General features: G+C 37.3%; 1 protein-coding gene across 4 annotated transcripts in view; it reads left to right on the top strand.

Annotated features, from left to right (window-relative positions):
• Positions 1–13,123, top strand: part of per3 (period circadian clock 3) — a 51,168-nt gene that overhangs the window by 14,804 nt on the left and 23,241 nt on the right. For 3 of the 4 annotated variants that reach the window (XR_014625937.1, XM_084396215.1, XM_084396216.1), the window contains exons 13-18: positions 762–890; positions 970–1,078; positions 1,284–1,422; positions 1,992–2,128; positions 2,202–2,387; positions 3,042–3,302. Coding sequence is in view for 3 of the 4 variants with exons in the window: in XM_084396215.1 (XP_084252341.1) it covers positions 762–890; positions 970–1,078; positions 1,284–1,422; positions 1,992–2,128; positions 2,202–2,387; positions 3,042–3,302 (961 nt within the window). In the remaining variant the exon portion in view is untranslated. The remainder of the gene's footprint in view (positions 1–761; positions 891–969; positions 1,079–1,283; positions 1,423–1,991; positions 2,129–2,201; positions 2,388–3,041; positions 3,303–13,123) is intronic. The other variant, XM_084396217.1, reaches the window with a different exon arrangement.

Raw genomic sequence — 13,123 nt, forward strand, 5'->3', positions numbered from 1 at the left:
GTTTCGTATTTTTGTGGAAACCGTCTTTGATAAATAGCAAGTTCAAAAGAACAGCATTTATTTGAATCATAAATCTTTTCTAATAATATAAATGTCTTTACGGTTATTAATGTCTTTACGGTAATGCATCTATTACATTTTTTTTTCTGAATAGCTTTGCATGGATCGCTTTGTGTGAGGAACAGACCCAAATTACATGAAAACTGTTCAAATATACTCACTAAAGCCTAAAATGGGTAGTCTGTTACTGTCAAATCAGTTATAGGAAAGCATTCTTGAAACAATAGTGCTCGTTCATTAGAGCAAAATGACTGCAAGAGCAATCTAAACTATAATAATAGTCATAAGCAATTGCCCACAATTAGATCTTGATCAGCTGATATCTGTGCATGCCTACTTGACTTCATCTCAGGGTTATTATTGTTAACTAAATCTATTACAAACATTTTTGTTAATTGAAATAAAGCTGAAATAAAATACAAATATTAGATGGAAATCAAACTAAGCCAAAATTAGAAATGTTGCCTTTGCAATTAAATAAGTAAAATAAATTATACTAGGTTTAATTTATTTTTATACCAACTTTAGTTTGTTTAAAAAGATCAAAAATTAATAAAATGACTTCAAATTAACATGAAAACTCACAAAATAAAAATAAAAGTGAATAAAGAAATACATTCTGCTTCATATGTGGCATGACTACAGTTGTAAAGCACATTTGAGCTGCTGGTTTGTTTTAATCACATCTGTCTTTCTCTCAGCCTGTTCATAATAATGGATCGAGTGGCTATGGCAGTCTGGGTAGTAACGGCTCTCACGAGCACTACATCAGTGTGGCGTCGTCCAGCGACAGTAACGGAAACCTCTGGGAGGATTCGCACAGAGAACCAGTACGTCTGAAAGTGCATGAAATATTGACAAATCGGTGTTGGTTTGGCAGGACCGTACAATTTATCTTTTGTCTTGTAGATGACATTGCAGCAGTTTTGTACGGATGTCAATAAAGTGAAAAACTGGGGCCAGCAGGCGTATCGCGACTCCCGGAGGAAGCTCACACCTTTAGGACCAAACACTGCAGGTCTGGACCCTATATTTCTACATCGGTCCTCAATCATCTCTGTTTGTTTGAGCATAAATAGAAGCACTTTATGGATGTAAATCAAAATATACCATATGCAGCCAAACATATGGTGAATTAATAAATGTAATGATTTAGAAGCACAAGATGTGTATTTGTGTGCCCACACGTAGTGATATTTGATTTGTTGATTTGTTCCCATCAGTGGCAGGCACAGGCATTCATCCTAACTCCAGTCAGGGTTTGGGAATTAGAAATCATCTGAGGCAGTCTCTACACGAAGCCCGGAAACATCCACACATTCCATCATATCAGCAGATCAACTGTGTGGACAGCATCATCAGGTGAGGCATGCGGGCGCTATGACCAAAACTTCTGTCATATATCATATCATATATCATATCAAATCAGATAATATTATAAGATAACTATTTTAGTTTTTGTTTTTTCTGAAAATGTAAAGCACAGCAAAATATTAGTTTCTAATTTGTTTTTGTTTTTCTAAATTGTTAATTTAATTTAATAATTTAAATATGCAATCCATAATGTTGCATATTAGATTAGATTTGATTAAAATCGAATAGATTATAAAAATGGCTATATATTTTATAAAGTAATTTTTTTTGTTTTTTCAGAAAATTTAAAACAAAAATGTCATTTTAAATAAAATGTGGTAATATCTATTATTGGATAATCCAAACAATTAAATATTTGTTTCTATAATAATTCATTTATAAGTTAGTAATTCATTTAAATATGCAATCCATGCTGTTATTTATATATATATATATATATATATACACACACACACACACACACACACACACACACACACACAGTTAGAAACAATGAAAGAAAAAAAAAAAGAATTAAATTAGCCCATTAATGTTGGTTTGTGTTTTTCCTTCTCTAGATATCTAGAAAGCTGTGCAACATCTGCTCTGAAACGAAAGAGCGAGTCTTTGTCCATATTTACTTCATCCTCTTCTTCTGTGTCTGAGGAAGATAAACCTGAAGCGGCCGCACATGAAGACACTATGAACACTGATGGTACGAGTCAATTCCGACCCTTTCTGTCTTCTCCTAAAGCCCGGCACAGTTTCTCACGCTCTGTCTCCTGCAGAAGCTGCTCTCGAGGGCGCTGGTGTTCTGGACAGTCAGGTGTCTGCGGGATCAGTCACGACGGCAGCGGTAGTGGGAGCACCGCTCACTGACCTCACCATCTCTACAGAAGCCATGAGCGTTGTGTCTGTCACCAGTCAGTGCAGCTACAGCAGCACCATAGTGCATGTGCCGCAGCCCGAGTCGGGTGAGTTAACACTGACACACCACATACAATGACACAAAAAGTGTTACATTTTTAGGCAGATGACATGCTGTGTTCGAAATCGCCCCCTATACCCTCAAGTCAAGTCAAGTCATCTTCATTTATATAGCGCTCTTAACAATGTAGATTGTTCCAAAGCGGCTTTACAGTGATAATAGGAAATTAAAGTAACAGAGATTGTTTTGGCTTTATAACAGCTCTAGAATAAAGTTATTGTCCAGCTAAAGTTAGTTTTGAATGATTCACTTCCGTCGCAACGATCATTAGTTATTAACTTAGGGGCCCGCTAACACGACACCGTTTTAACACGATTTTTCTGCGCAAACATCAAAAACACGAACCCGTGAGAACGGAATTCATTTGTCGCGCGACTCTCACAGTGCATTATGGGTATTCTCTGGCTGTTGAGCATACATCAGTTGTACATTCGTTATTGCGGTGTATTGTGGGATTGAATGAGTGCACTCAGTAACGTCCACTATGTTTTTTGGAAACCACTACAAATGGCTGTCTCCTCAATTAGTGCCCTATTTAAGGGTATGGGGGGGGGGATTCCGGACGCGTCCCAGAAGTACTTTAGCAGCACCATTGAACTCTGTAAATGTCCTACTGTAGCTGCCCCTTCTCTTCCTCCAGAAGTCACAGCCTTAGAAGATGCTCCAATGGGTAGCGAGCCCACAGACTCCGCCCCCACCCCTGCATGCCCCGCCCCCAGCACCTCCTCAGCGGCTCAGGAGGAGTTACTCCTGGTGGGTCTCACCAAAGAGGTGCTGTCAGCTCACACCCAGAATGAGGAGCAGCAATTCGTCGACCGTTTCCGACATCGTATCCTGCAGAGTCCCTACAGCTCCTACCTCCAGCAGGACAACAGCAGCATGGCCCATTCTCATCACAGAGGTGTGTGTGGAAACACTTCGGGAGCTCTAAAATAACTATATATTTTAGTTATTTTTTTATATCTGTAATTTAAAAGAAAATCCATAAAGTTTTGTGTGTGTGTGGCAGATGCTAAAGCAATACAGACCTTTCTCCATGTATAAAATTTACTTTTATTTATTTATTAGGGGTTCAAGCACGAAGTGCTGAAACCCTATTGTAATTGTACTGATTTTTATTATTAGGGGTTCAAGCACGAAGTGCTGAAACCCTATTGTAATTGTACTGATTTTTATTATTATTATTATTCTTCTGCCGTAAAACGCATCGTGCAGCCCAAACCGTAAGTGCTAGAGACTTGAAACTTGGCCAGAAGGTAGTACAAAAATCGAGGAGAGGTTCAGAGAGTATGACCCCGATTGGCCCATAGGTGGCGCTATAGTGCCAAAAACCAAAAAAAATCACGGTTTTGCTTAAATCTCCTTAACCCTTTGTCACAGACTCAAGTGTCTTATATCACTGTAATCCTTGTCTCAAGACGGACAAAATGTATATCTTCAATTTCATTTCCGGTATGCAAATTTTTCCGCCATTTTGAATTTTGTCTAAAACCTACTTTTGCAAACTAGTAGAGGGTTTTTTTGGCCAATCGGAACCAAACCAGTGCAGAAATGTTCTCTGGAGTCTGATTATCAGTAATTATCGAAAAAAAGTTGAAATTTCGATCCACGGTTGCTAAGGGGCGTCAAAACGTTCGCAGGAGGCGGAGCCAGTTTACTAAAATGGTTATAACTCATGAACGAAATTAGATATTTTCACCAAACTCGGAACACATGTGTATGAGTTCAATCTGGGGTCACAGTAAAAAAATCGCGACGATTGAACACTAGGTGGCGTTATAACATGAAAAAAACATGAAAAGGGCTATAACCACCTGACCGTTAGTCCAATTGACTTGAAAATTGGTATGCAGTCTCATGGTCCAGGGTGCCATGTATATCTATGATGACATTGGCGTATCTCGAAAAACATGGCCGCCATCGGCCAATGAAGTTGAGCACCTATTAGACAAGGTTAACGGAGGCCGATCGGAACAAAACTCGATGGGCATGTTCAACTCATGGCCCTAGAGGTATGTAAGATTTTTGAAAGAAATCGGCCACTAGTTGGCGCTAACGAGTTTTATGGCTCTGTAATCACGTGGTGTTAAACTTATTGTCACATTATGCATATCATTTGATAGATCTGCTCATGCTGAACAACTTTGCCTCAAGAACCACTACTGTCAATCAAACTGTTCATTAAATATTCGCAAACATGTTAAAAACCTACTTTTGCGAACTAGTCCCTGGTTTTTTGCCCGATCAGAACCAGACCAGTCTAGGGTAATTCTCTGGACTCTCTAGATCAATAATTATCGAAAAAAAGTTGAACTTTTGCATTTGGATGGCTGTAATAGGGTCATTTAGAAAATGGGCGTGGCAAAATACACTAAAAAGCCTATAAATCCTAAATGAAAACTCAGAACTTCACAAAAATTGATGAGCATATGTGACATAACATGCTAAAGAAGCATGGACATTTTTATGGAGATCGGAGCATAGGTGGCGCTATAACTGTTAAAATGCTTTAAAGCCATATATTTCCTATGGTAAATTGCCTGTATTTGCTGTAAATGGTGTCTTCTATCTATTATCGTATAATGTTCATATCATAATGTTCAAAACCAGTGCAGCACAATTCTCTGAACTCTCTAGATCAATAATTATCAGAAAAAAAGTTTAACTTCTTCAAAAGGTGATTTTATATGAATATAATGACATATTAAGCCAATAAGTGGTATTTTACTGCCCCCTGCTGTCATTTCATCATACTACTCCCTAATATTGTTATAAAATTCATATTTAGACTTTATAAAATCATTATTTTAACATTTACAATCACATTTTGTCAAAACTCATCTATTGAGTATTACTATTGACAATTGTGTTACACTGAGATATGGAAATGGACGAAAGTAAGTGAATGAAATGAAACGAAAGTATAACGGCATTTAAGCCACGCCCCCGAATACAAATTCATTCATAACTCGAAAACGGAAAGTCGTTGCGCGCTCAAATTTTGATGGTGAGGACCTCTCCGGGCTCTTGATCGAAACGTGTCGTCGCGGGCCTCGGGAGCGCGCCCCCCGCGCATCGCCAGCCCGCGGGACCCCCGATTTTGAACGGCCATTACTGCCGACTCAGACCACCCCGAACATTGTGTAAGAGCTCGTTGGAAAGGGCACGTCCTTGGCTAGCTTCGATTCAAATGTGGTGTTATCTGCCCTGGGCATTCCAGAGATAATAGCCCGAACAGATATGCCTTATAACAGTCATAACTCCCAGCCCCAATCGCCCAAAAACACCTTGATGGTCTCATTCAACGGGGCTCCTCAAGCACTATCTATGCTCTGAGTTTCAGAATTTTTCGCCTTTTGGTTCCTGAGATATAAGTAATAAAACAAATTCCCATTCATTCATTCAAACACCTCAACTGTAAAATGTAAGCTATAATACCACTGTTGTCCACTAGACGGAGCAGCAGGATTACGCATGATCTTTTAATTCGCTTCAGTATTGGGAAATAAACAAATGCTTTAAGAAGCAATCTTTTTTATTATGATGTTTTTTTTATTATGATATTTGTATATATTTTATTTTTTTATTATGATTATGAACGGTTTGATTGACATTAGTGATTCTTGAGGCAAAGTTGTTCAAGATGAGGAGATGAAGATATTTTCACAATATCACATCCTAAAAACATTGAAAACATATTTGTCTTTGTGTGTGTGTGTGTGTGTGTGTGTGTGTGTGTGTGTGTGTGTGGATGTGTTTGTGTTTGTGTGTGTGTCTGTGTGTGTAAGCATGCTTAATGGAAAGAACATGGAGAAACTGCTTTGTTTTACTGGTGGATAAAAAAGTCTTTCAAATGAAAGTGAGTCAATTAGTGGTCTTCTACTGCCCTCTGCAGGACATTCTACTTAATAAAATATTTTCATCTGTGCTTTTGCATTAGTTTTTGGACTATATCAAATTACTTGCATGAAAATCACCTATTATAACACAGTCATGTTTTGTCAAAGTTTATCACTTCATTTTTACTGAGCTCTCAGTTTGAACAATTCTGCCTCTCAGTGATTAATTTGAAATCTGAAAATGGTGTTATACAGAGGAGATTTGCAATTATCATTTTGTTACCTATCTTTTATTTTAAATATCTCCATCTACAACAAAATGTGTGTGCATGTGTGTGTTCAAGCATGGTTAGTGTATTAAGTATTATTGTTTAAGTATTATTGTTTTCATTTACATTTTAACCACCAGAAGAAGAACACTCATTGGTTCATTCTGCTCACTAAAATATTATTTTTAATTTTTTTTTCCATTTGAAATATTGTTTAAACTTAATAAAATCATTAAAATAACATTTCAAATCATATTTTGTCTGTTTATAAATCCCACAGACTCACATTGGCTGCAATACTAATGTTTTTGTAAAACACAGACCTGATAGTCTAATCTGTGTGTATTGTGCATATATTATTGATATTATTACTATTGCAAATCATGTTATTGTAACTCATATCTTAATAGAATATTATTTGTAATTTTAATTCTTTATTTCTTAAGTGTTTTTTTTTATGATTACTACAGATATTATCACCAAAGATATCAACTACACCTTCACTTTTAGTATTGACACGCTGCACACACAGCACAATCACACACTCACTAATGCATTCAAATAAATGTAATCTTACTGTGCTACTTTATTTGTACATGATTAGAATGAACAGAAATCTAAGAATATTTTTCTTCTTTTGTTAAAGCCATTTCAGACTCCAAGTAAGCATTATATTACTAATCATCTATTTTAAAGGTGCCATACAATTGAAAACTGTATTTATCTTGGCATAGTTGAATGATAAGAGTTCTGGACATGGAACTGACATACCGTGAGCCTCAAACACCATTGTTTCCTCCTTCTTGTGTAAATCTCCTGTTTGCAAAAGACCGCTGAAAAATGAGTGAATCCCACCATAACACCGACTGTGACGTTGGAGTCAGGATCATTAATATTTATACCCCCCAAATTTGCATTTTCCAGTCCATGTTCTAGGCCAGGCAGTGTTAATGTGGACCTGCACAGCCGAATCATCAGAAGATCTGCAGGTATTGTGAAGAAGCAAGCAAGGACAATAGTGAAAATGGCAGATCATGGATATAAATGTTATGTCTGAGGCTGTGCTGTGGATTTGAGAACTTTTCATTCCCTTCCCACAAAACTGTCAACAGGCATGGTTGATGTTTACAACAGGATACCTCACCATTTTAATTCAAAGCTGTTAGTTTGCTCTTAACGGAGGCCGATCAGAACTAAACTCGATGGGCATGTTCGACTCGTGGCCCTAGAGGTCTGTAAGAATTTTGAAAAATCAGCCACTAGTTGACGCTAACAGGTTTTACGGCTATGTAATCACGTGATGCATATCATTTGATAGATCTCCTCATACTGAACAACTTTGCCTCAAGAACTACTGCTGTCAATCAATTTGTTCATTAAATACTTGCTATTATGTTAAAAACCTACTTTTGCGAACTAGTCCTAGGTTTTTCGCCCGATCGGAAATATACCAGTGCAGTACAATTCTCTGGAAGCTCTAGATTATTAATTATATAAAAAACTTTAACTTTACCCATTGGGTAGCCATAACAGGATCATTTAGAAAATGGGTATGGCAAAAAACACTCAAAAGCCTGTAAATCCTAAACAAAAACTCAGACAACTCACTAAACTGCCTTATGTGCTTAAAGACCCTAAATGCTTGAACCCCGCTAAATGCTGCTTGCAGCTTTAATTATTATTATTATTATTATTTTCCCCTAAAACGCATCCTGCAGCCCAAACCGTAAGAGCTGGAACCTTGAAACTTGGCCAAATGGTAGTCCTCAATTTGGGGAGAACCTATCAAAGTATGACCCAGATTGGCCCATAGGTGGCGCTATAATGACCACATTTACTAAATTGCTCATAACTCCTAGACAGTTTGTCCTAGAATCTCAATTTCAGCATCACTGTGATCCCTGGCTCCAGACGGACAAAATGGCTATCTCCAAATTCCCCTACGAGCAAAAAAAAAATTGTTATGGGCAAATTTGTCCAAAACCTACTTTGGCCAACTAGTCCCTGGTTTTTGACCCAATCGGAACCAGACCAGTCTAGGACAATTCTCTGGACTCTCTAGATCAATAACTATTGAAAAAAAGTTGAACTTTTGCATTGGCCTGGCTGTAACAGGGTCATTTAGGAAAGGGGTGGGACATAAAAACACTCAAAAGCCTATACAACCTAAGGGAAAACCCCAAACTTCACAAAAATCGATGAGCAGACGTGTCAGAACATGGTGAAGAAGCATGCCAAGTTTCGTGAAGATCGGACCATAGGTGGCGCTATAACTGTCCAAAACGTCTGTTCTTATTAGGGGTTCAAGCACGAAGTGCTGAAACCCTATTGTAATTGTACTGATTTTTATTATTAGGGGTTCAAGCACGAAGTGCTGAAACCCTATTGTTATTGTAAGGATTTTTATTAGGGGTTCAAGCACGAAGTGCTGAAACCCTATTGTAATTGTACTGATTTTTATTATTAGGGGTTCAAGCACGAAGTGCTGAAACCCTATTGTAATTGTCCTGATTTTTATTATTATTTTTCTTCTGCCGTAAAACGCATCGTGCAGCCCAAACCGTAAGAGCTGGAACCTTGAAACTTTGCCAGATGGTAGTACAAAAATCGAGGAGAGGTTATCAAATTATGACCCCGATTGGCCCATAGGTGGCGCTATAGCAACCAAAAGCGCGAAACTGCTCAGAACTCCTAGACCGTATGTCGTAGACTCAAGTGTCTTATATCATTGGAAAGCTGGACGCCTGACGAACAAAACGTATATCTCCGATTTCATTTCCGCCATGATGGATTTTCCGCCATTTTGAATTTTGTCAAAAACCTACTTTTGCGAACTAGTCCCTGGTTTTTCACCCGATCGGAACCAAACCAGTGCAGAAATGTTCTCTAGAAACTGAAGATCAATAATTATCGAAAAAAAGTCGAAATTTCGATTCACGGACGCTAAGGGGCGCCAAAACGTACGTTGTGGGAGGGGCCTATTTTACTAAAATGGCTATAACTCCAGAAGTAAATGAGGTATCTTCACTAAACTCGGTACACATATGTATGAGCTCAATATGAGGTAACAGTAAAAAAATCGCGGCGATTTGCCACATGGTGGCGCTATAATATGAAAAAAACATAAAACAGGCTTTAACCACCTGACCGTTAGTCCGATTGACTTGAAAATTGGTATGCAGTGTCTTGGTCCAAGGTGCCATGTATATCTATGAGGACATTGGCGTATCTCAAAAAACATGGCCGCCATCGGCCAGTGAAATTTGAGCACCTATTAGACAAGGTTTACGGAGGCTGATCGGAACAAAACTCGGTAGGCATGTTCGACTCATGGCCCTAGAGGTCTGTAAGAATTTTGAAAGAAATCGGCCACTAGTTGGCGCTAACGAGTTTAATGGCTCTGTAATCACGTGGTGTTACACTTATTGTCACAAAATGCATACCATTTGATAGATCTCCTCTTGTTGAACAACTTTGCCTCAAGAACCATTGCTGTCAATCAAACCGTTCATTAAATATTCGTAATTATGTTAAAAACCTACTTTTGCGAACTAGTCCCTGGTTTTTCGCCCAATCAGAACCAAACTAGTCTAGGACAATTCTATGGACTCTCTAGGTCAATAATTATCAAAAAAAAGTTGAACTTTTGCATTTTTCTCATGGGTATATTGGGTCATAAAGAAAATGGGCGTGGCAAAATGCACTCAAAAGCCTATAAAACCTAAACGAAAACACAGAACTTCACAAAAATGTATGCGCATATTTGTCATAACATGCTAAAGAAGCCTGGAAATTTGTATGGAGATCGGACCAAAGGTGGCGCTATAACTGTTAAAACACTTTAAAACCATATATTTCCTATGGTAAATTGCCTGTATTGGCTGTGAATGGTCTTTTTCTATGAAAAATTCCATAGGAAATAATTTGATCAAAATGAAATAATTTTCATATAATAATGTTCATGACTCTTAATAAGCATGAAACATTTCAGACAGATCAGACAAAATTTGCCTCTATAACAGTCAAAAAGGTAAAAATTATATAACATGTCATTAAGCCAATAAGTGGTATTTTACTGCTTTTATTCATGCCTGGTGTAAAAATTATGACTAGTACTATTATACAAAAGTTGAGAGTACAGGACATTAGGAACTTTAGACACAGAGATATTTCTTATAAAATAAAGCAGAGAGACAATCCTTGAGAGACCAGTGCATTCTTAGTATATTAGCTCTTCTATAACAGTTTAAATTGAGTCGTGTCGATCTGTTCTGGACAAATTATATTTTTCAATCAGTTCTTTTTTTTTTTCTTTACTTGATGCACTCGATTACACCACTGGGCAATAACACACGATTCATCCAATCACTGATTGTGCTGCTGTGACTGACATCCCTGAGAGCCAACAGAAGCGGCATATTCATAAGGCCCGCCCACAGGTCGCGCAGGCGCTGCCGCTGTCAGCATAAACAGAGAATCAGATGAGAACAGATCAAATGAGACACGGAGCATTTCTCCAGAAACTCCTTGCACTAAATGATAATCATAATCTATCGAGAACTGTGATTGTGTGCACTTGTAAACTTTGGATGCTTCGGCCTGGAGTGTTGTCGTCAGAGAGAGGTGAAGTGGAAATCGGAGTAAAGATTTAGTGGATCCCAGAGCGGTAATCTTTATTGAATACCGGTAGTCTTTTTTTTATTGAATATGTGATGCAATCTCGTTTTGGTGAGTGACATTTTTTTATCATATGTTATCTTATGAAAGATATGTCAATTTCAGAAATGATTTGATATGAGCTGAGTGTAGGCCGCACAGCGCGAGCTGAACTAATTAGCCGTAGGCTAAAGCTATCACGTATAACAATGATCATGTGTCATGAGTTGAGACAATGGGTCTTATTCATGAAACACGAGCAGAACGAATTTTTGTGTAAATCGTGTGTAAAGTGGTTCTGACGTAAATTTTCGGATTCATTAAAATGTTCGTATTTTCCAAACGTTAGTTGGTACGAAAGAGATCTACACCTGCTCCAGCCACGCGTAAATAGTGCGCTTAACATCCGAACGTTTTGCTCATTAATAAGGCTGCATTTTAATTCACCTTAATCGTGTACATATTTACACAGCATTTTGAAAAAATATTAGGTAACACTTTACAATACGGGTGCACTAATCTGCATTAATTCATATTTAACTAATGCACAGATAATCATGTGTTAATGTATAACTCATGAAGAACTAAACCATTAATTAATGATTACTGCATCAGCAACTAATAAAGATTCTAAATGATTAATAGATTAAGTAATATATGAATTGTTATTAATTAAATGTGTCAATGTATTAATTAATTAATAACTTATTTTATTAACTAAAAGTGTAAATGAATGCGTTAATTACCACAGTTGGTCAAAGCAATGTACTTCAACTTCCAGTTGTCTGCTTTAATTAATCATTAACTAATGATTTGCAAATGCATCATTATGTTATGACTTTACTTGTTGAGGCACATGACTATTAACTAATTGTTAAGTAATATGCCATTTATGGGTTTTGACAGTTTGCACATGCAGTGAATGTAATGTCGGTGAACGTGTTTGAAGGATGGGGTGAGTTGGGCTGCACACAAATATCAGCACACCAGAATCTGAACTCCTGAAGCTGTTATACTGTGTTTAAACTGGATGAGACCAGCTGTCTACACCTGGACATGACAGACCATCGCAAGTCCATTAGTCCTTCGTAACAGAACTAGCACAAGAGCTCAGAGTACGTCAGTAATAGAGTGTGGCATCGGTTTACTGACTGGGTTTTGTCGTGTAGTGTCGCGACGCATCCAGTGTAGTATCACTGACTATAATGGACGTTCTATTGTCTTTGTCCAGTCTAGACACAGTGTTATGAACTAGCAGCGCTCAACCGCATGTTCTCAGTGTATGTTAACCTGACATAGTCCTGTGCCATGAACAACAAAGTTCATCGGACTCAGTGAAATCTTGGTTGTACATGGTTGGAAATTGAAATCCATGGCTTAGTGTGGATGTCAAAACCAAAATGGCATATTACTTAACAATTAGTTAATAGTCATGTGCCTCAACAAGTAAAGTAATAACATAATGATGCATTTGCAAATCATTAGTTAATGATTAATTAAAGCAGACAACTGGAAGTTGAAGTACATTGCCTTGACCAATTGTGGTAATTAACGCATTGATTTAGACTTTTAGTTAATAAAATAAGTTATTAATGAATTAATACATTATGACACATTTAATTAATAACAATTCATATATTACTTTATATTAATCATTTAGAATCTTCATGATGCAGTAATCATTAATTAATGGTTTAGTTCTTCATGAGTCATACATTAACACATGATTATCTGTGCATTAGTTAAGCATGAATTAATGGTTATTAGTGCACCTGTATTGTAAAGTGTTACCAAATATTATATATAGTAATTACATACGGTTTTTCTTTTTACTTTTATTACGACAGCCAGTAATTACGAGAGCCATCTATGCAAACGGAACAAAAGTCCGCAAGTTTTTTTTATTTAATTTTTTTATTCAAGCTGTTTATTCTTTTACAAGTCCGCAAGTCACAAAT

The sequence above is a fragment of the Rutilus rutilus genome, assembly GCF_951802725.1.
Source record: "Rutilus rutilus genome assembly, chromosome: 22".
Lineage (NCBI taxonomy): Eukaryota > Metazoa > Chordata > Actinopteri > Cypriniformes > Leuciscidae > Rutilus > Rutilus rutilus.